Source organism: Bos javanicus, chromosome 3 (genome assembly GCF_032452875.1).
Source record: "Bos javanicus breed banteng chromosome 3, ARS-OSU_banteng_1.0, whole genome shotgun sequence".
Lineage (NCBI taxonomy): Eukaryota > Metazoa > Chordata > Mammalia > Artiodactyla > Bovidae > Bos > Bos javanicus.
Genome location: NC_083870.1, coordinates 70,369,125 through 70,392,605, shown reverse-complemented (window position 1 = coordinate 70,392,605; position 23,481 = coordinate 70,369,125). Strand labels below are relative to the sequence as shown.

The window sequence follows — 23,481 nt, the reverse complement described above, 5'->3', positions numbered from 1 at the left end:
GATGTATCTGACTCTTTGTGACCCCATGGACTGCAGCATTCCATGCTTTCCTATCCTTCACCATTTCCTGGAGTTTGCTCAGATTCATGTCCACTGAGTCAGTGATGCCATCCAACCATTTCATCCTCTGTCACCCCCTTCTCCTCCTGCCCTCAATCTTTCCCAGCATCAGTTATCTTTGTATTTGCATAATACCTAGATACTTAATAAATATTTTGAAATAATGCTCATGTGTGTGTGTGCACGCGCATGTGTGTGTGTAGAAGGAAATGTCTTTTTTCGGGTTCCCCAGAAGCAGATGCTGATGAGGATGCACAGGCAAGTGATGAAATGAGAATATGCTCCAGGAGAAGTTCTTCCAGCGGGGGGGAAGCAGGGAAGGGAAGGGAAGAAGTCAATCAAGGGAGCTATTTCAAGCAACATCTCAGCCTCAGCCCAAACTCAGGGGAAACTCTGTAGTCTAAATTATATTAAAATTTTTCCTCCCTGGAGGACTCTGGGCTCACACACTCTGCTCCAGTTAGACATGGCTACAGGCCACCCTGGGGGGACATAAACTCCTTGGCACTTTCAAGCTCTTTGTGCCTCAGGGTGAAGCCAATCCGGTAGCCCAGGGCTGTCCTCTGAAGAAGACAGAGGATGCAGAGCTGGAAATGGGCACACAGAATCAATAAAAGAGATTCTAGGAGATTTATGAAGTATGCTGATGTGATGCTACAGATACCCAGTCTAGAAACTTACCACAGCCAAAAATGGTTTAGCATTTGCTACCTGCAAACACTTCAAAGTATCTCCAAGACAGTCACACACACACTGACTCTATAAGGAAGATGTGCTGCCTCAATGTCACGGCATACACTGCCATGGGCCAGAAAAATACAAACCTGCCTTTGATTGTTTTAACCAAATAGATCCACGTTATAATTGTTTTTTACAAAATACGTTTTTTTATTTCCCAAATGAAAGAGCCCACACTTACAAGCTGCTGAGCTTTCTTGTTTTCTCTTCTCTGTGTGCTCTGGACTCTCTTTGTTTCTTTCTTTTCTGCTTGGCAGCTACCCAGATGGCTATAGCAGCTGAGGCAGAGTTTAAGGGAAGAAATACCTGTCTTTACTCTTATCCTCTTTCCTCCAGCCCCAACGGCTCTCCATGACAAGGTTTAGCATTTTAAGTATAGTCACTGAGACATATCAGAGTCTCCACAAAGATTTCAGAGATGCTACCCAGCAGTAAAAAACAAACTCCAAAAAGCCTTTAAGCAACAGAACCCCTTAAGTACAATTCCATTTGTTCTTATCACTCAACTACCTTGACAGGCACCAGATGACCACTGTTTCTCAAAGGAGTCACATACTTCAGCGGCTCATTTTTTATCTCTGTTGTATAAGATCTAGATGTGCTGTTTCTCGGTAGGGAATGTACCGATCAAGGACAGACGTTCTCTATCTTATTTGTACTAGTTGAGAAACTTCAGGGACTATGATCTCCCCCTCTCTTCAGTGTGTCTCACATTTGTTTTTTTTAAGAAAAGAAAAACAACTCCTGTTTGCTAGTGGTTTGATCAGTGGTTTTCATTAACTGCACAATTAGCTAGGACACAATGTTATATTGATACTTGTTATACATCCAAAAATATCCATATCTATCATCTGAATGTTGACATGAAGATGCTCATTTTTGGCTCTGCTGCTGCTGCTGCTAAGTCATTTCAGTCGTGTCCGACTCTGTGCGACCCCACAGACGGCAGCCCACCAGGGTCCCCTGTCCCTGGGATTCTCCAGGCATGAACACTGGACTGGGTTGCCATTTCCTTTAGCTCTGAGTGTTGTTCATATAATTTAAAAAATGAAGGCTCCTCTTTCTTTAGCAGCTTCTATTAATTATTTTATTTCAAAGGCTGAAACGAGCTATGGTTCATTTTTGAGTCAGTCCTTAAGAGAAGAAAGATCAGCAGAATGAATGGCGAGGCTATTTGACCTCCCTTATAAACTCATTTCAGTTTTCAAATTTCTCTCCAACCTCCTTGCATAATCTTGTTTCACTCTCATTTCTTATTTTCATCTTCATACAGATGCTGGGGCAAGGCTTTGCCTACAAAAAAGCTCAAGGTGCTTTAGGGCCACGGAATGGGATTTTCAACACTAATTTTATTTATTCTCTTAGAAATAAAGTTTTTATGTAAAAATTTTTATATAAAGGAAGTTTGAGAGCAGACATGTAAATTGTAATTTTTTTCATCAGGAGGGAAAAAATTTGTCTTGGAGGCATGTTAGGAGACTTCACTGTCTCCTACCTGGAGTAGGAAATGGCAACCCACTCCAGGATTCTTACCTGGAAAATTCCATGAACAGAGGAGCCTGGTGGGCTACACAGTCCAGGGGATCTCAAAGAGTCAGACACAACTGAGCAACTGAGCATGCACTGCCTCCTACCAAAATTCCATTAGTCTCTTCAACGCTCCTTTAGGTACTGATGCTAAGAATTTACCCTTGGTCTCCATGGTAGCGACCTGACTTGCACGCATTCCCTAAGTCCTCTGCCAAAACCATCATGTTTGGTGCCACAGCTCTACCTCCTAAGAAGGATCCCTAACTTGTCTCTCTCCACATTCAATCAACCCCAAATCCCTTCACTATCTTTTCTCTTCATGTAATCATAACTACACAGTGATAATAATATCTTCTTTTACATCACTATTTTGCACATAAGATTGAGAGAAAACACTATGTTTTTCTGTAAAACAACCCTAGGTGCTCCAATCATGACTAAGCTACTCATTACCTACGACTTTGGTTATGCTACTTCTCTAAGCCTCTGTTTTCTTGGCTGTAAATTCTACCTATTGTTCTCAATAAATAATTACAGAAATTACATGATAAAATTAATCTCACCAAATCAAATAATAATTTCTTTATGATTTTTAGTCTTCTTCCCTAATATCATACATGATAGTCAGTTCAGTTGCTCAGTCAGGTCCGACTCTTTGCAAGCCCATGAACCGGAGCACACCAGGCCTCCCTGTCCATCACCAACTCCGAGAGTTTACCCAAACCCACGTCCATTGAGTCGGTGATGCCATCCAGTCATCTCATCCTCTCTCATCCCCTTCTCCTCCTGCCCTCAATCTTTTCCAGCATCAGGGTGTTTTCAAATGAGTCAGCTCTTCATATCAGGTGGCCAAAGTATTGGAGTTTCAGCTTCAACATCAGTCCTTCCAATGAACACCCAGGACTGATCTCCTTTAGGATGGATTGGTTGGATCTCCTTGCCGTCTAAGGGACTCTCAAGGGTCTTCTCCAACACCGCAGTTCAAAAGCATCAATTTTTCAGTGCTCAGCCTTCTTTATAGTCCAACTCTCACATCCATACATGACCACTGGAAAAACAAAAGCCTTGACTAGACCAACCTTTGTTGGCAAAGTAATGTCTCTGCCTTTTAATATGCTGTCTAGGTTGGTCATAACTTTCCTTCCAAGGAGTAAGTGTCTTTTAATTTCATGGCTGCAATCACCATCTGCAGTGATTTTGGAGCCCAAAAATAAAGTCAGCCACTGTTTCCACTGTTTCCCCATCTATTTGCCATGAAGTGATGGGACCGGATGCCATGATCTTAGTTTTCTGAATGTTGGGCTTTTTCACTCTCCTCTTTTACTTTCATCAAGAGGCTTTTTAGTTCCTCTTCACTTTCTGCCAAAAGGGTGGTGTCATCTGCATATCTGAGGTGATTGATATTTCTCCTGGCAATCTTGATTCCAGCTTATGCTTCATCCAGCCCCGCATTTCTCATGATGTACTCTGCATATAAGTTAAATAAGCAGGGTGACAATATACAGCCTTGACGTACTCCTTTTCCCATTTGGAACCAGTCTGTTGTTCCATGTCCAGTTCTAACTGTTGCTTCCTGAGCTGCATACAGGTTTCTCAAGAGGCAGGTCAGGTGGTCGTGGTTTCCCACCTCTTTCAGAATTTTCCAGTTTATTGTGATCCACACAGTCAAAGGTGTTGGCATAGTCAATAAAGCAGAAATAGATGTTTTTCTTGCTTTTTTGATGATCCAGTGGATGTTGACAATTTGATCTCTGGTTCCTCTGCCTTCTCTAAAACCAACTTGAACATCTGGAAGTTCACAGTTCATGTATTGCTGAAGCCTGGCTTGGAGAATTTTGAGCACTACTTTACTAGCGTGTAAGATGAGTGCAATTGTGTGGTACACTTTGAGCATTCTGTGGCATTTCTTTTCTTTGGGATTGGAATGAAAACTGACCTTTTCCAGTCCTGTGGCCACTGCTGAGTTTTCCAAATTTGCTGATATATTGAGTGTAGCACTTTCACAGCATTATCTTTTAGGATTTGAAATAGCTCAACTGGAATTCCATCACCTCCACTAGCTTTGTTCGTAGTGATGCTTCCTAAGGCATGATAAGTAACATTCTAATAAATCTTTCTTGTGATTTCACCCTGTACATTATATTATGAATAGTAGTCACAGTCACCATTTAATGAGTAAAATAAGACAAAACTTGATCATGATTATGCACCTACTCTACACCAAGCAATAAGGTAAGCACTTTACAAGCAATTCATTTAATCCCAAGGAATACTTATCTTCTTTTTATTGATTTAGAAGGTAAAAACTACAGAAGTTAAATAATATCCACTGTCCATTAGCTATAAAGGAACAATTTTTGTAAAATACTGCTTTTGTAATGAGATGTTTCCCCCCGAGTTCAATCCCTGGGTCTGGAAGATTCCCTGGAGAAGGGAATGGATACCCACTCAAGTATTCTCGCCTAAAGAAGTCCATGGACAGAGGAGCTTGGTGGGCTACAGTCCATGGGGTTGCAAAGAGATGGACACAAGTGAGCAACTAACACTTTCACATTTTCAATGATATGTTTGTATTTGGTGTAAGGGAGAACATATGTCCTCTCTTGATAATGAAATGAGTTCATTATCAGTGCATCAGTAAGATAAATATATACATTACTTTGTAAGGGTAAATATCTAAAATAAATTCAGATGTAGCAGGAGGAGAAGAAGCAAGCTTAAAAGTTCCTCCATATTTAACTTTAATTGGGTTTTCTAAACATTAATATGAATACTTAAAATACTGAGAATATAATCAAATCATGTATCACACTGTGCTGCTTAAGTCTTTTTCAATTTATCCATTAATGTAGTCCACCAGCCATGCATTTCACAAGATTTTATTGAGTGTCTCAATAATATCACTGCCATGTACAAGGCAGATTCAAAACTATAGAGAAGCACCTCATAGATAAGTAATTTATGGGAACTAAAAGATGATGCTGTATTTAAGTATCCATCTGAAAGCCATCCTACTTCAGTGATCCAAAAGTGAAGATAAAATGAGGAATTCTTATAGTTAAGAAAAATTAAAATGTGACTAACCATGCAAAAAAATGCAGATTTCTGACCAAAAGCTGCCTACAATCTTCCCCTAACCCTCTGTTGTCTAAGGATTACTGAAGTCCACAGAGTGTGGTTTCAGAGCATATGCAATTTCAACATAGAAGGAGCATCATTCCCTCATATCCATCTCTTCAAGCCCATAGTCAGACCCAGAAAGGAAGAGTGAGATATCTGAAGTATGTCAGGTAAAGAGAATATTTTTGTGACACTGAGATTTTTAAAGTATTTAAGGCCGACTGCTTCAATAGAGTGAAAAATAGCACAAGTGAAATATTATCTTTTTTACTAGAAAAAAATTGCTTTAATTCTTGTTCCTTTCTTTGTGTTATGGGAACAGATGCCGCCTCTGTCTCTCTCCCTCCGCTTCCCCCCGTTCTCTTTCTCATAAGGAGCTACTTAGTCTTTACCTCTTACTCATAGGTACTATCAGCCAAACTGTCCACAAAAGTCTGTTCTCAGCAACATGACACTTTCCCCCTCAACCTTATAACATTTATCTATGACAATGTATTTTCAAGTGGTGAATTAGCTCCCAGGGTTGTCAACACAAACGCAGAGAAAAGGAAGCTGTCATTCTTTTTAAATGAAGGGAAGTCTCACACATCATTCTCAAAGTAGGGTCTTCTCTTAGTGGGTGCTCAGTCCCTGGCACTCCATCACTTGTGAGCCGCTCAGCACAGGGTATTTATCAAGGCAGGCCGATACAATTGTTTGCTGGCAGTTTAAATGGGGCCGACTTGTCACGGGAGTGACAGCCTGGGCAATTGTTTGCCCTCTGGGAACAGGTGCAGGCAGGTTCAAATGAAACGCATCCAAACACTAACAGCAAGATTCTTAATCATGTCAATAAAAAGGATGTACCAGTGTCTAGGATGCAGTGGTCACAATATGCCTCTTAGACTTTTGAAGATGAAATGCTGTCTGGCTTTTCAATAGAGCGTACCAAGGAATCTATTATGTCATTATCATTTTTAATACACATTTCTTGTTTGCCGGATGAAATCTCTAATTCTGATACTCTGCATGCTAAAAAGAATATTTTTGAATAACACAGGGTCAGGTTATCAAAATAATGGGATGGAAAATAAAAGAGCCTGTAGGTGGAAGAAAGAAATGGTAATAAGCAATGAGATTTTTACTTCAGAATAATGGCAAAGATTAAATGTAAATCTCAGGAATGCAAAGGAGCTCTTAAAAAGGATTGTTAAAAAATGTCATTACTGAAAGAAAAATAGTTAACCAGTTTAACTTGGGGCTTTTAAATGTCCCAACATTGTGGACTAGATTCTACATGTTCTGATAGTTTTCGTTACATAACTATTTAAAATATTATGTATTCTATACCTACCTTATGCAGCTAACTCTACACAATGTTTTGAATAAAATTCTAATAATAATCACATAGTGTAAATGTAACTAGATAGCATGGCACTGACAAAAGTATTTTGGGACTCTTGGTGTTAATCAAGTAATTCTTAATATTCACAAAATATCCTTTAGGAAATTGCCTCTGTGAGAAATAACAAAAACAACACTGTCTTAGCTTTTGTAGTATAATTAATCTGTGTGTTATTAATTTGGGTGATTAATTTTAAAGGCAAAATTTAACACACATGGAACTGTAAGTGGAAAATGAATTATGGCATGATAAAGTTTCATAAAATAAAGAGCTCAGTGAAGGCTGTGGAAGTAGGAGAGTCTCATGGAAGAGGAGGGCAATGAACTGGAAATGAGCAACAGGCCGGGGAGTGGATCAATGGAAGAGAAAGGTAAATTTAGGTAAAATTAAAATTTTTCCATTTTATTTTCTTCTGTTTAAAAGCAAAACAAAATCACAAAACAGAAGCTAAAAAATAGAATAAGATGAAGAGCTCAAGATAAATGCCTCTTTAAAATATACATTCTTAAGGAAACAAAATCCTTTTATTAGAGGCATTTGCATTAATTTTAGACAAGTAGATGTTGACTGATTTGGAGAAACGTTACATTGTTTTTCTCCAAAATCCAGGCTCTGAATTTTGCGTCTTGGCTCCACCACTTTCCAGCTGTGTGAGTTACTTAATCTCATTATTTCCAAGTTTCTTTACTTGTAAAATGGAGGCAAAAAGTACCTGCTTTTTTAAAAGTTGTTTGAGGTAAATCAGATAATTCATGTGAAATAGTTAATATGAGCTCGGCACAAAATCGAGTCTTATAAACAATACCTATAGGATTCTTTCCTAAACATGGGATTCCAGTTATTTAACTGCAAGCAGTATTCAGTGTTAAAGCTTACCCATCATTGTCAGCTATTCAATAATCACAGGTCTAAATGATTAAAGCTTTCCCTCCAAGTAAAATTCAAGTACTGCATATATCTTTGTCTGCTTGAACATTAAAAAATTATTCGATCTTGGAAGAAATTCATTTGATCCCAGGAAGGAAGTTGATAACACAGCACAAAAATAATCCTCAGATGACCATATATTGAAATAATGTACTGACTCTTGACAAAATCAATAGATGACAATTCCCTACCATCATTGAAGAGATAAAAAATTGAGTTCCTCTTTGTTTTGACTAGATTATATTTATACACAAACACATTTTCAAACTGTTTTCCCGGTTCAAGTATAGTGTCTTTAAAATAGGATTCAGGTGACATCACTTTTCCATACAATTCTTTTAACTTTTTCTATATCATATAGGAATATGAATTAAATTCAACATTTACATTCAAGATGAGAAAAGAAACATATATTAGGCATGCCTAGAAATATAAAATGTTAAGTACTGAGAAATTTAAAAGGCTTAATTTAAGACTTTACTAAAAATTTTCAGTGCCTGACTATTAATATACAGTAGCTCTTTCAACTGTAATTGAAATGGCAGCAAATCTTTTCAAATGTATTGAAAGTTAAAGTCATTCTAGTTTTTCACATTGTGTTTTTTACAATGTGTTGTCACATTGTGCTCTTCACATTGCTTCACTCTTTGCTTTGACTATCAGGAAGTTCAGGATTATTTTAACTCAAGGGTAGTCATGATCCCCTATGCAGCTCCTAGCAAAATTATCTTCTCTCTTACTCTAAATAATTTCTGTTCTTTATTTTGTCTGCATGAAATTTTAGGATAGGTTTTCTTAAATTCTTTCTTGAAGAGGACAAAGTGACAAACTATTTGTTCTTGTGATTACTTCATTACTTAATTTACTCTTATTTTGTATAATTCAAATATATCCCTTGAATTCAAACTTTTGATATTTTTATACAGGAAAAAATTTGAGAGGTGAAAAATGGAGAAAATGGACAGCAATTCAAAAACTCATCATAATGTGACCTCATTTCTCTAGTTTAAAGCAAACTGCATAGACATACACACACTTAAATATAAGAGGCTATTATTATCACTGATAAAATGCCCAGAATGTACCAGGGAAGATATATCATTTATTTACTAAGACCTACATAGCCTTGGCCAAACATTTTCAAGGGACAAAGCCAGAAATGGATTCCTTCTTTGGATATTATCTTAGTAACTTGACATGTTTTTAAAAATCTTAAAAATTCAAGATATGCCACATATAATGAGGGTTTTTTTATCTACCTGAAATATTATGTATTTTCCCTATGAAATTCAGAATCATTTTAGGCTTGAATATTGTACAGGGGAAATTTTATCAATCTTTCCATAAACTGATATACCAGCATCTTGTGTTCAAAGTAAATTTAAAAAAAATGAGCATAAATGAGGGAGAAATTTTCAACTTTCCTTTAATTGAATAGGAACCACTTTTCATTTTCCAAAGCCAAAAGAAATGGTCTATATGTGTGTGCACATAAGAGAACACTGAAAAAAAATTTTTTTTAATGAGGTAACTTTCTAAGTAAACAGGAGATGTGTCACTACAAGTTTTACCTGACGCCTTGCTGGAAAATCCCAGCAAATTAAAGAGAAAGGATTCCATAATGGGTATCTATGGAAGATGGGGTGACCAGCACCTTCTGGTAAGGGTACCACGTTCTAAACAGTCTTAAAGGAGGCTTATCTCATTAAATATAAGGGAAAGTAGCGACACTTGCTAAACAGCCTATGCCGCATGATAAGCTAAACAACTTGCCTTGTTTATCATCTTCCAATTCACTCTCCGAGCATCCATCACCCTCATCTTTCACATTGTCATCAGCATCTGGTGCCTTCCACAAAGAGGTTTCACTTTCCCTTTCAGGGTCTAAATGATCTTTTTCATCCTCCGAGGGTGACTTCGACATTTCATTCATTTGATCATCAGCCTGTCCTTCTTCATTAGCTTTCCCATCTTGTTTCTCTTCGTCTGCTTCAAAATCTTCTTCATATTCTGAGAAAAGAAAATCTCCACTATGAGAATGAAAATAGAATCCCTAATACTGAGCCCATTTCACTTAATGAGGACTTTGACTCCATTATCCTCTGCTCTCTGGGCCTTTCTGCACTTCTTTTTCACACAATTAGTGAACATGGAAAACTAATAGCAAATGATCAAAGATAGCAATCAGTTACATATACAAGAGCACTAAAGAAATGAAGCTCCAAATGACGAGCCTGAAACCCAATAAAAGCTCATTTACAAATGGACATCGTCATCTACAATAACCAAAATGGACAAGAGAAGGACTCGATAGAAAACAATAAATTAGAAATAAATTAAAAATGAAGAGAACAGGATTATAATAATGAAAGTTAATTTGGAGACCCAGTGAGGTCATATTTTATAGGAAGAATGTTCAAAATATTTGGATATCAAGTTAATGAATAGTGAAGTAGAAAAATTCAATTAATCAAGCCCAAAGGCCCTGAGAAGTAACACTGTGAATAGTAAATTCTTTGAGAGTACCAAACGGACATCAAAAAGGCATTATGAAGGATTCTATACCTGGGCTAGAACTGAAATCATATGCATTATTCATTCCTACAATCAATAAAATAATTACATTCCAAGGATAAAAATTCTTATAAAATAGAATATGCTTGTCACAATCATGAATTTGCTTCATTCCCTACAGAAGTGTAACACATCTGCAGCAGGAAAAGGAATCTGTCACATCAGATAAACGCCATCTGTCCCTTGTGGTTATAATTTTTCACCTTTCATATTTAATTATTCCCCTTTTTCTTCCACCAAAAACTAAAAATCTTGAAGTGACAACATGCCAAGGATAGACAGCAAAAGGATTTCATGCAGAACCAATTAAGCAAATAAACAATTATCTTTAAAATAAAGATTACAGGGAAAATAAAGGTTTCCCTTTTTCTGTGTTTTAGTTATTAGATAGTCTGGTTTCTTCTCCAGTGGTGGGAGCCTCTTGGGAGAGAAACTTAATTCAGAAATGCATGCCCTGTGCATAAGTAGAAAGCTCTTTCAATGCAGAGAAGGTACGAGGGTCATGTTAGAAGAAAAGTGAAATCAAAAACTGTAACAAAAAAGCAAACAAAGAGAACTTGTGAGAATATTTTCATGAAAGAGAGTTAATATGTAAAAAGAGAAATGCAAATTATCATAGGACAAAATTATAAAATAAGCAAGAAGATGAAAAATTTGGTTTCTATTGCGTAATATAAACAGAAAGTACTAATGAAAACAAATACCTTGATTCAAATATTTCAGGCCAAGTAAGAGGATAACTCCTCACTTGGTCCAGTAAGGTTCTCTTTATTGAGAACTTCCCAGGTGGAAGAGGATAAAATCGCAAGATTAAAGACATTATAGTAATACAGCCCCTGCCTATCAACGGATATCCAATTTTTGTAGAGGAAATAAGACATAGATACACAAGAAATACTGTACTCATGTTTGAATAGTTTTTATACATGACCCTCAGTAAGTCTAGTTCTAACACTATTGGGCTTGATTGCTGTAGATTTTTATATAGGACTCTTGATTAATAATGTGAAATAATGTCAAACAAGTGGAATAGAGTCAAATTTAAGAGAGAAAAGTCATTTGGAGATTGTGGAAGTCTTCCTAGGGAGTAGCTGAAGTTAGCCACAGAACACACACACACACAGAAACACATCAGAAACAGGTATTTGCTGCTGGTCATAGGATAAGCAGAGACAGATAGTACATGAATAAATTGCTTCAGTTTCATGAACTATTACAGAGTGGTGAAGTATGAGGGTTTTGGAGTCACACTGTCATGTGTCCAGGTACCAAACACAGCTGTGTGATCTCAATTTGCTGAACATCTTTAAGTTTCAGTTTCTTCATTTATGGTATGAGTGGTACCTGCCTCACAAAACTGGGGAATATTAAAAGCAACAATGCTTAAAATGTGCTCAGTATAGTGCCAAGGAAAGTAGGTACCTAACAAATATTGTTTTGTTGTTTTAGTTGCTAGGTGGTGTCTGATTCTTTCGTGACCCCATGGACTGGAGCCTGCCAGGCTCCTCTGTCCATGGGATTTCCCAGGCAAAAATGTTGGAGTGAGTTGTCATCTCCTTCTCCAGGGGATCTTGCCCACCCAGGGATCAAACCCTGGTCTCCTGCACTGTCAGGTGGATTCTTTACCACTGAGCCCTCAGGGAAACCCAAATAAATATTAGAGATCAGTAGTAATTGTGATTGACTGGGGAGTGGAGGGAGTTGGTAGTAGCACAGGAGAAATCACACACAATATGTGCTATATTGACAGCAATACACTCTAACGGTGGCACCTGATTAAAATGAGAGAAGTACAGTGTCCACAATTAGGACACAATTGCAGTCATATTATTGAAGCAGAGGAAAAATCCCTGCATCCTTTTTGGCAGGAGCTTCAGTGCTTTCTCTCAAATAGGAAATTCAAAGCTGCCCCAGCTTTGTTCTATCATCACAGTTAAATACTAGTCTTCTATTAACCAGGAGCTCTGCATTAGCATCAGAGCTCAAAACAACTCCTTCATCTATCTACTCATGTTTTCAGTATGAATGAACTAGTGGCATGCTTTCTGGATCCCTTTTCATAATTTCTTCTGTTTCTGCATTTCATCTTTATTCTCCCTGAGAATGTAATTAGGTTGTTGTTTACCATCCCCACTAATGAGGAAGCAAGTCAGTGCAAGGTCAACATCAATCCAGCCGCAACTCTGCCTGGCTGACCTCCACACAGGCTTCTTGCTGCCCTGACCATCAGTGACTGTTTTACAGAGAGCTGAAGACTTTATCAGCTTTTTCTCCTTTCTTTTAAATGGAAATGGGCATTTAAAATCCATTAGAAAGATCTTGAGAAAAGCTGTATTACAGGCATAAAGTATGCTACTCATAGCACCATTTTGGTTTAAGAAAAAAAGTACAGAAATTGAACATGGCCCAAATAAACATACCTATATGTCCTGAAATAGATGGGGGAAAAGTGGAAACAGTGACAGACTTTATTTTCTTGGGCTCCAAAATCAGTGCAGACAGTGACTGCACTATGAAATTAAAAGACACTTGCTCCTTGGAAGAAAAGCTATGACAAACCTAGACAGTGTATTAAAAAAGCAGAGACATCACCTTGCCAACAAAGGTCCATATAGTCAAAGCTATCGTTTTTCCAGTAGTCATGTACTGATGTGAGAGTTGGACCATAAAGAAGGCTGAGCTCTAAAGAATTGATGCTTTTGAACTGTGGTGCTGGAGAAGACTCTTGAGAGTCCCTTGGACTGCAAGGAGATCAAGCCAGTCAATCCTAAAGGAAATCAACCCTGAATATTCACTGGAGTTGACTTACTGGGTATTAAAGGTAGCAGAGTATGCCACCACACACTATGCCACTTGGGCATAAGGATTATTTTGAGCTGAAGGCAACTGAGAAGTTGTAAATAGAAGAGCTCTCAGCCCTCATCCTATTTCCCTAAAAGCAAGGCATAAATTTTTCTCTTAATTAATTAATTTTTTTAACTGTGCTGGGTCTTCCTGGCTGTGAGAGGGCTTTCCCTGGCTGCCGAGAGCGGGGGCTACTCTCTACTTGTGGTGCCCAGACTTCTCATTGCGTTAGCATCTCTTATTGTAGAGCAAGGGCTCTAGAGTACATGGCTTCAGTAGTTGGGATGCACAGGCTTAGCTGCCCCTGATAGCATTTGGGATCTTCCTGGACCAGGGATCAAACCATGTACCCTACATTGGAAAGTGGCTTCTTAACAACTGGACCACCAGGGAATCCCAGGACATAAATTTTTGAAGGTGTCTCCCCTTTCCTCTCTCCCAGGAAGGACAGAAGTTAATCATAGGAGGCAACTCTGATCCTTAACAGCCCAAAGATGGCACCAAAGAAATCAACATAAATTTCACTGAAACTAGCCCTTATATAATGTTAGTTTCCACATAATATTTGCTTTCCCACAATTTGCTGTCCCTGAAAGCTCAAAGTTCTTTTCCTTTGCCTCGTCACTTCTTGAAAAAATGTATTATTCTTTTGTTAGATGCCACATAAGCCCAAGTTCTAACCACCACTTTGAGTTACTCAGCTTTGAGTGCTCCCGTCCATATGCACAATGCACCTGCTAACACGCTTCTGTTTGCCCTTTTTGATCTCCTATTGGTTTTATTTACATGGACACAGCTAATGAACCTGAGATGGGTAGAGGGAAAGCCATTTTTCCTTTCCTACAGTATGAATCCTAGCTCTGCTACTTTCTCTCTGTATGTCTGAGCCTTATTTTCCTAAAATGGAGAGAGTAATAATATATACTACATCAAAGGAAAGCTATTACAAACCTAGAGAGTGTATTAAAAAGCAGAGACATTACTTTGTAGCAAAGGTAATGTAGTCCATATAGTCAAAGGTCCATATAGTCAAAGCTTTGGTTTTTCTCATAGTCATGTACAGATATGAGAGTTAGACCATAAGGAAGTCTGAAATGTCTTAGAATTGCTTTTGAACTGTGGCACTGGAGAAGACTCTTGAGAGTCCCTTGGACAGCAAGGAGATCCAACCAGTCAAGCCTAAAGTAAATCAACCATGAATATTTATTGGAAGGACTGATGCTGAAGTTGAAGCGCCAATACTTTGGCCACCTGATGGAAAAGACCCTGATACTGGGAACGATGGAGGACAAGAGGAGACAAGAGTGACAGAAAAAGAGATGGTTGGATGGCATCACTGACTCAATGGGCACAAGTTTGAGCAAATTCTGGGAGATAGTGAGGGCAGGAAAGCTTAGCATGCTGCAGTTAATGAGGTTGCAAAGAGTTGGACATGACTTAGTGACTGAACAACAGCAACAACATCAAAAGATGAGGATGTGTGTATATACATATAAGGTAAAGAGATATATATATACACACACATACATATGTGTGTGTATGTTTAAAGGGGAAAGAAGGGAGGAGAAGGAGGCAGAAGAGGAGGATTAGAAGGAAGAAGATGCAGAGGAAGGAGGAGAGCAGGGAAGGGGAGGGGAGGAGAGGGAAGGCAAGAGAAGAAAAAAATAAAAAAAAACAAGAAATGCAGACAGGCTCCAGGACCCCAGGCCTATATTTTCAAATGTTTTCAGTTATGGAATATTCTTTCATTGTATAATCATACAGGCTGTGCCTTCCTGATGCCAAAGTATCAATTTCATCAGAGCAAATACATCAGTTCAGTTCAGTTTAGTTTCTCAGTCATGTCCAACTCTTTGTGACTCCATGGACTGCAGCACACCAGACCTCCCTGTCCATTGCCAGCTCCCAGAATTTACTCAAACACATGTCCATTGAGCCTGTGATGTCATCCAACCATCTTATCCTCTGTCGTCCCTTTCTCCTCCTGCCTTCAATCTCTCCCAGCATCAGGGTCTTTTCAAATAAGTCAGTTCTTCTCATCAGGTGGCCAAAGTATTAGAGTTTCAGCTTTAGCATCAGTCCTTCTAGTGAATATTCAGGACTGATTTCCTTTAGGATGGACTGGTTGGATCTCCAGTCCAAGGGACTCTCAAGAGTTTTCTCCAACACCACAGTTCAAATACATCAGATACTGAAAAAAATAGGTAAAATTCTGGTCTCTCCCTGCAGAAGTGAACAGAGCCTCTGCCCACACAGATACAAACTCTTCCCTGACTCCCCTAAAAGCACCTCCAACCTCCTGGAGTTAGGCAGCCCTCCTCTAAGACAACTTACACTGAGTGAAAGTGAAAAGTCGCTGAGTCGTGTCCAACTCTTTGCGACCCCATGGACTGTACAGTCCATGGAATTCTTTAGGCCAGAATACTGGAGTGGGTAACCTTTCCCTTCTCCAGGGGATCTTCCCAACCCAGGGATAGAACACAGGTCTCCCACATTGCAGGTGGATTCTTTACCAGCAGAGCCCAACTCAACAAGGGGAGCCCAACTCAACAAGAGGAGCCCAACTCACATAGAACTCCTCACAAAACAGTGGAGGAAGGTGATCAGGGAGAGTCCTCCTTGCAACAGAGTTGCCTGAGGATCAAAACTGAGTAACAACATTTAATGGATATTTTTGCAAATTTTCATAATTACATTCTAAAGACTTCAACAAAAGAACAGCAACAACAAAAGAAAACCGTGTCATGCATTACCGTATTTAAATATGTTTTCTTGGTCATCTTCCCAGACATCTTGCCCTGGTTTTTCTTTACATTCCATTTCTTCCACAGCGGTTCTCACTTCACTGAGCCCTGCGTGTAGTTCTTGAGCTGAAACAATGGCTGAAGCTGAGGCTTTGCTCCCCTCCATCTCTCTCCTTCTTGGTATCAGGTACTCTCTATCCTTTCTCAGTTTCCCCTCACCCTTCTTCTGTCCCTCTTTTTTCTCAGCGTTCTTTTCTTTCCTGGGTTTTGGAGAAGTTGTTTTTTTGTCAAGGCCCATTGCAATAATGCACCTAGGAAAAACATTAACATAAAGAGTGATTAATCTTTATGCACAGCAGAACCGCAAAGATCTTTAAACTACTTCTCTTACCCCAGTAAGAAATGTTACAAGAAACATATTTATTATAGTGTACATAGTTAATTACAAATTAACTACTTTTTCCTTATTAATATAACAATCTTGTAAGTAAACACAAAAAAATTCTTAGTTTTACCTACAATAATAAAAAAGAAAAGGAAGCAACTTAATAACTATGAATTATAGTCTCAAACTAAGCTTTGTGCCTTAAAGTATATTTTTGGCTCTATAATAGAGTCAGGTAGAGAGATAGAAATTTAAGTCTTTAAATTAGAATTATGTGATAAATGGACATTCAGGTTTATCAGAAAAAGGAAGCTGAGATAATAGTTATCAGAAGACGTCATTCAGTCTTTGATAATGTATTATTCCAACATCACAATCAAAAAAAGACTTATATATAAAGTTGAATCTAAATAATTGACTTTTTTTTAAGAAACAGTCAAATATTTTCACACCCTTTAAACAAATACTTCAGGAGCCTGAACGCTTATTGTAATAGAATTGTCATCATTACTTTTAGAATGGTCTTTTGAAGCCTGTGGGCTTCCCTGATGGCTCAGACAATAAAGAATCTGCCTGCAAAGCAGGAGACCTGAGTTCCAATCCCTGGGTCAGGAAGATCCTCTGGAGAAGGGAATGGTAACCCACTCCAGTATTCTTGCCTAGAGAATTCCATGGACAGAGGAGCCTGGTAGGCTGCAGTCCATGGGGTTGCAAAGAGACACAACTGAGCAACTAATACATAACAACTTTGAAACCTGTACCACAATCTTTTGTTGATTTTTGTTTGCAATAAGTTTTTGTGCTTTGAAAATGGCAGTGATCTCTAGAGGTCATATGGTCATTCAAATTCAAATCTGGTGAGCCAGCAGATGATATGAATGTATTAAGACATTAAAAAATATTTTTAAAAATCAGTTATAAAAAAGATAAGATCAATAAATTCTTCTATAGTTTTTTCCTGTTTCTCAAGATAATATCAAAATAGGAATTGTAATTATGATAATACACATTAATAAATATAGTGACTATGATAACAATAAAAGTATCAAGTGCTCCTTCTGTGCCAGTCTCTTTGCTAGGTACTTTGTATACATGATCTTATAGGATACATTCCCCTACAGACCAATTAAGAATTATCATCATCACTCTACAAACGAGGAAACTGAGGCTTTAAGGGTTCCATGACTTGCCCAGTTTTACCCAGCAGGTCAATGATGAAACTGGATTTCAGCTCATGACTATTAGACTCCATCACCTCACAGTCTTCTCAGATGACTGCTTACACAGACAAATGTCACACGGCCGGGCTTACCACCAGGGCAAGTACTCACACTCTCACCAGAGACTAACACAAAGTGAGAAGTTTTTACCAAGGCCTAGAGACAATCTGTAACCCCAAACAGGTTCCTGGTAGTTACTGGTCTCCCTACTCCTCCTCTAGAACTTTGCCCAGTTATTTCTCTCCATGTCACACAACTCATGGTGAACTGAGCCAATTAGAGTGGGATTAGAATGTAGTCAAGACTTGTCAGTCCAGGAAGAATCAAAACAATATGTAAAAATCTGAAAATCGTCTCAGTGTGAATCAAAACTAATGGCAATTTCTTCAAATGAAGATCGTGCTAAATTTCAGCCATCCCTAGGCTAGCAGTAGCAAATATGAGGGCTTAGTTAATCACTTATCCTTTCACTATCTCCCCATAAAATAAGGCTAAATGGATAGGCACTCAAAGTAACTATCAGGGGCTGTGAAAAATGGGATAATAAGAACACACTTACCTCACCCATATTAGCATGATAAAGTATTTCTCAACTATAATGATGATATACTTAGCACATTGCTTTCCTTGGAATAAAGGTGTCATGAATCTTCAAAGACTATGATTACTAGCATTGCCTTCTGTTCAAGCTGTTCTTCCCTTATCAATGGCAACACCAAATCCATTGATTTGGAGCCTCTGATATGCTGTTACTTTTAGTTTATGTTGTGACTGTGTAGAGGCTTTGATGCCTCCCTACTGCCTGTGCAGACGTTTTATGGCCCATCTGCTTAAGGGAATTAGACAAACAAAGTGGGTAACATCTGTGCTCTCCTCGTCACTGACTACCTATTTGACTTCTGAGTATAATTTGAGGTGTTGATTCTGATTACTGAAGCTCAAAGCAGTATGCATTCTACTTGGTTAGGCAATTTTTCTTCCTGTGTTTCACTTCAGCAACTGAAAATAACTACCATGCCTCTTCAAAGAGGTCCCATGATTGAGGGATGGGTACCAGTGTGGAACCTCCATACTTTGGTAATGAACACTGCTGAACTTTTCTTGTTTTCTAAGGACCTCAAAACAGGTAATTCCAAATCACTTTTTAAAAATAGAACTCCCTATTGTTTTAGTTGCCCTTCTTCTCATAATAAAAGTTCAAGGAACCAGTATGTTTTAAGTGAATTAAAATGAACTTCATTTTTAACAAACTGGGAGAAGGAAAGCACATCTCTCAAAATAACTAAAGAAAGGTATTATTATGGGTGTGACAAAAGTTACAGAATAGTATAAGTGATATCAATCTCCTGAGGGATAGTTTTAACTTTTACCGGAGTTCTGCAGTGTTGGTGCTTCTGGAATAAACAAAGTCATCTCAAGTAGAGTAGAACCAAACAAGCAAGGCTGTAGCCCTCACTGGTCCAACCCTGCCCCATTTAAACCAATCTGCATTGAATTGACTTTCACCTGAGCTGCAGCACGGACACATCAAATGACACCACATGTTCTACTTGGGACATTCACAGATTTCATTTGGAGAAATTATTATGAAGCTAACAAAACGCTGGAAACCAATGTCCTGTGACAACTGTGCATTTTAGTTGAGGGTCAAGAGTTATCTGGAGTAACAGGCAAATTCAGCCTTGGAGTACAAAACAAAGCAGGTCAAAGGCTAACAGTTTTGCCAAAAGAAAGCACTGGTCATAGCAAACACCCTCTTCCAACAACACAAGAGAAGACTATACACATGGACATCACCAGATGGTCAATACTGAAATCAGAATGATTATATTCTTTGCAGCCAAAGATGGAGAAGCTCTATACAGTCAGCAAAAACAAGACTGGGAGCTAACTGTGGCTCAGATCATGAACTCCTTATTGCCAAATTCAGACTTCAATTGAAGAAAGTAGGGAAAACCACTAGACCATTCAGGTATGACCTAAATCAAATCCCTTACAATTATACAGTGGAAGTGAGAAATAGATTCAAGGGATTAGATCTGAGAGACAGAGTGCCTGATGAACTATGGATGGAGGTTTGTGACATTGTACAAGAGGCAGTGATCAAAACCATCCCCAAGAAAAAGAAATGCAAAAAGGCAAAATGGTTGTCTGACAAGGCCTTACAAATAGCTGAGAAAAGAAGATGCAAAAGGCAAAGGAGAGAAGGAAAGATATACCCATTTGAACGCAGAGTTCCAAAGAATACCAAGGAGAGATAAGAAAGCCTTCCTCAGGAATCAATGCAAAGGAATAGAGGAAAGCAATAGAATGGGAAAGCCTAGAGATCTCTTCAAGAAAATTAGAGATATCAAGGGAACATTTCATGTAAATATGGGCACAATAAAGGACAGAAATCTTATGGACCTAACAGAAGCAGAAGATATAAAGAAGAGGTAGCAAGAACACACAAGAAATATGCAAAAAAGATCTTCAACCCAGATAACCATGATGGTGTGATCACGCACCTAGAGCCAGACATCCTGGAGTCTGAAGTCAAGTGGACCTTAGGAAGCATCACTATGAACAAAGTTAGTGGAGGTGACAGAATTCCATTTGAGCTACTTCCAATCCTAAAAGATGATGCTGTGAAAGTGCTGCACTCACTATGCCAGCAAATTTGGAAAACTCAGCAGTGGCCACAGGGCTGGAAAAGGTCTGTTTTCATTCCACTCCCAAAGACAATGCCAAAGAATGCTCAAACTACTGCACAATTGCACTCATCTCACACGCTAGCAAAGTAATGCTCAAAATTCTCCAAGACAGGCTTCAACATTGTGTGAACCGTGAATGTTCCAGATGTTCAAGCTGGGTTTAGAAAAGGCAGAGGAAACAGAGATCAAATTGCCAACATCATGGAAAAAGCAAGAGAGTTCCAGAAAAACATCTATGTCTGCTTTACTGACTATGCCAAAGCCTTTGGCTGTGTAGATCACAACAAACTGTGAAAAATTCTTCAAGAGATGGGAATACTAGACCACCTGACCTACCTCCTGAGAAATCTGTATGCAGGTCAAGGAGCAACAGTTGGAACTGGACATGGAACAACATACTTTTCCAAATCGGGAAAGGAGTACATAAGGTTGTATACTGTCACCCTGCTTATTTAACTTATGTGCAGAGTACATCATAAGAAATGCTGGGCTGGATGAAGTGCAAGCTGGAATTAGATTGCAGGAAGAAATATCAATAACCTCAGATATGCAGATGACAACACCCCTATGGCAGAAAGCGAAGAATTGAAGAGCCTCTTGATGAAAGTGAAACAGGTGAGTAAAAAAGTTGGCTTAAAACTCAACATTCAGAAAACTAAGATCATGGAATCTGGTCCCATCACTTCATGGCAAATAGATGCATCAACATGGAAACAGTGAAAGACTTTATTTTTTGGTCTCCAAAATCTGCAGATGGTGACTGCAGCCATGAAATTAAAAGACACTTGCTCTTTGGAAGAAAAGCTATGACCAACCTAGACATATTAAAAAGCAGAGACATTTCTTCACCAACAAAGGTACATCTAGTCAAAGCCATGGTTTTTCCAGTAGTCATGTATGGATGTGAGAGTTAAAGAAAGCTGAGCGCCAAAGAATTGATCCTTTTGAACTGTGGTGTTGGAGAAGACTCTTGAGAGTCCCTTGGACAGCTAGTAGATCCAACTAGTCCATCCTAAAGGAATCAGCCCTGAATATTCATTGGAAGGACTGATGCTGAAGCTGAAACTCCAATACTTTGGCCACCTGATACGAAGAACTGACTCATTTGAAAAGACCCTGATGCTGGGAATGATTGAAAGTGGGAGGAGAAGGGGACAAGAGAGGATGAGATGGTTGAATGGCATCACTGACACGATGGACATGAATTTGACTAGGCTCTGGGAGTTGGTGATGAACAGGGAAGCCTAACATGCTGCAGTCCACGGTATCACAGAGTCGGACACAACTGAGTGACTGAACTGACTGACTGAATACACGTTACTCTTAAATATCAAAACCATTTTATTTGTTGATGTTGTTCAGTCTCTAAATTGTTTCTGACTCTTTGAGACCTGATGGACTGCAGCATGCCAGGCTCCTCTATTCTTCAGTATCTCCCAGAGTTTGCTCAGATTCATGTCCATTGAGTCATGTTTTCATTGACTCCACTGAATCATGTTTTCATCGACTCCACTGAATCATGTTTTCATCAGACTCCATTGAGTCTGATGTTTTCTAACCATTTTTTCCTCTGCATGCCCTTCTCCTTTTGCCTTCAATCTTTTCCAGCTTGAACATTTCAAAGAAAGAAGCTAGAGGAAACCAAGTGAAATCATATAAAGAATTGTACAGATACTCCTAAGAATTGAATAGGAGAGTAGATGCCATCAATCAGATTTGGGTACTGATTATTAAACCTCCATAGAAAGTGTTTAGGACCAAACATTTTACAGCTTGGATTTATACAGCAATTCCCAGTGAGTGCTACGTGTTCACACATGCGTGATTGTATGAGAATTCATTAGCTTTCCTGCGAGTTAAACAGAAATGTGTTAAATGACTTGCCCACAAATATGGAGAATGCGTATTTGACTTGGAACGAAAAGCAACTGCAGGCATGGCCTAAGTACACCTCAGCATTCCTACCACTTGCCCTAGACCATTCACTGTGCCACTTGTACCTCTTCTCTCACCTATAATTTCCAGATTCTTCCTCCCTTAGCCTTAACCTCAGCTGACAAATTCTTGTTTGACCAGAAAATAGAGACAATCAGCAGAGAACTTCCAGGTGGTCCAAAAACATACACCAGTTTACATCTCTTTCTGCCCTATAGCCATCTTTCTTCTTGTTACTTCATCTAAGGCTAATACCTCCATTTGAGCCCCAGGTCCCATCTCTTCTCATCTACTCAAGCACTAAATATCTCCCTCTATATCATGCCTGATCAATGCTTTTCTTCCTCAGGTATTAATACTATCTATCAGCTTTTAACCATATTATAATATCTCCAATCTTAAAAAATAATAAGTCCCTCTTGGGCCCCTGCATCCTCCCTCCTGGCTGCCACCCAATTTCCATCCTTCAGAGCAAAACTCTTTAATAAGAGCTGTCTATAATCTCTGGCCTCAGCTCTTCTCCAATTGTGTATTAAACCCACTCCAATCAAAGGTGCATTCCTACCACTCCCTTATAGCAACTTGTGTCAAGATCACCAATAACCAGCACATTACCAAACCATGCTCAATCCAGAGTCTTCACTTTGCTTCACCTAGCCACACCTTAGACCCAGTTGATCATGCCTAATTCTTTAAACATTTTGTTCATTTCCAGGACATTGCTTTCTCTAGGTTCTCTGTCTAATCATTGGCCTTCCTTCCCTAGGCTTTTTTCCTGGTTCCTCTTTATCTTCCTTCCCTTTGAATGAAAGTGACAAGAGCTCATTACTCAGACATATTCTCTTTCTGCCTTCCATTCTTAAGCAGATTTATCCCATCTTATGACTTTAAATGCCATCCATATGTAAACCATTCTCAAATTTATATCTCCAGCCTGGACATCTCACCAGACAACAGATTAACTGATCCAACTACTTATTCAACATTTCTACTTGACTCCAACTCAATGTATCTAAAACCAAAATGCCTTCCTTCCACTCCCAAACCTACATCTTCTAGTCTTTCCTGTGTTAACTGGGCATCTTTCGAGTTGTTTAGGCTAAAAACTTTTCAATCACTCTGACTTAGCTCTTTATCTCATGCCCTGCATCCAATCCATCAATAAATCCTATAAACCCTACCTTCAAAATTCATCTAGAACCTAATTTCTTATAACTCTTTCCACTATTGTCTTGCCTCTAGATTAAAGTAGTTTCCACCATTTCCCCACCCTCCCTAGTTTATTTTTTCCATAAGAGCTACTGTCAGATCATGACAGGCCATTGCT

The 23,481-nt window shown here is 38.7% G+C and overlaps 1 protein-coding gene across 7 annotated transcripts in view; it reads right to left on the bottom strand.

The window, feature by feature from the left end:
* Nucleotides 1–23,481, bottom strand: part of ERICH3 (glutamate rich 3) — a 120,594-nt gene that overhangs the window by 21,762 nt on the left and 75,351 nt on the right. For all 7 annotated transcript variants that reach the window (XM_061411570.1, XM_061411569.1, XM_061411573.1 and 4 more), the window contains 2 exons: nt 15,931–16,232; nt 9,533–9,769 (listed from right to left, as the gene is read on the bottom strand). In XM_061411570.1, coding sequence (XP_061267554.1) covers nt 9,533–9,769; nt 15,931–16,232 — 539 coding nt within the window. The remainder of the gene's footprint in view (nt 1–9,532; nt 9,770–15,930; nt 16,233–23,481) is intronic.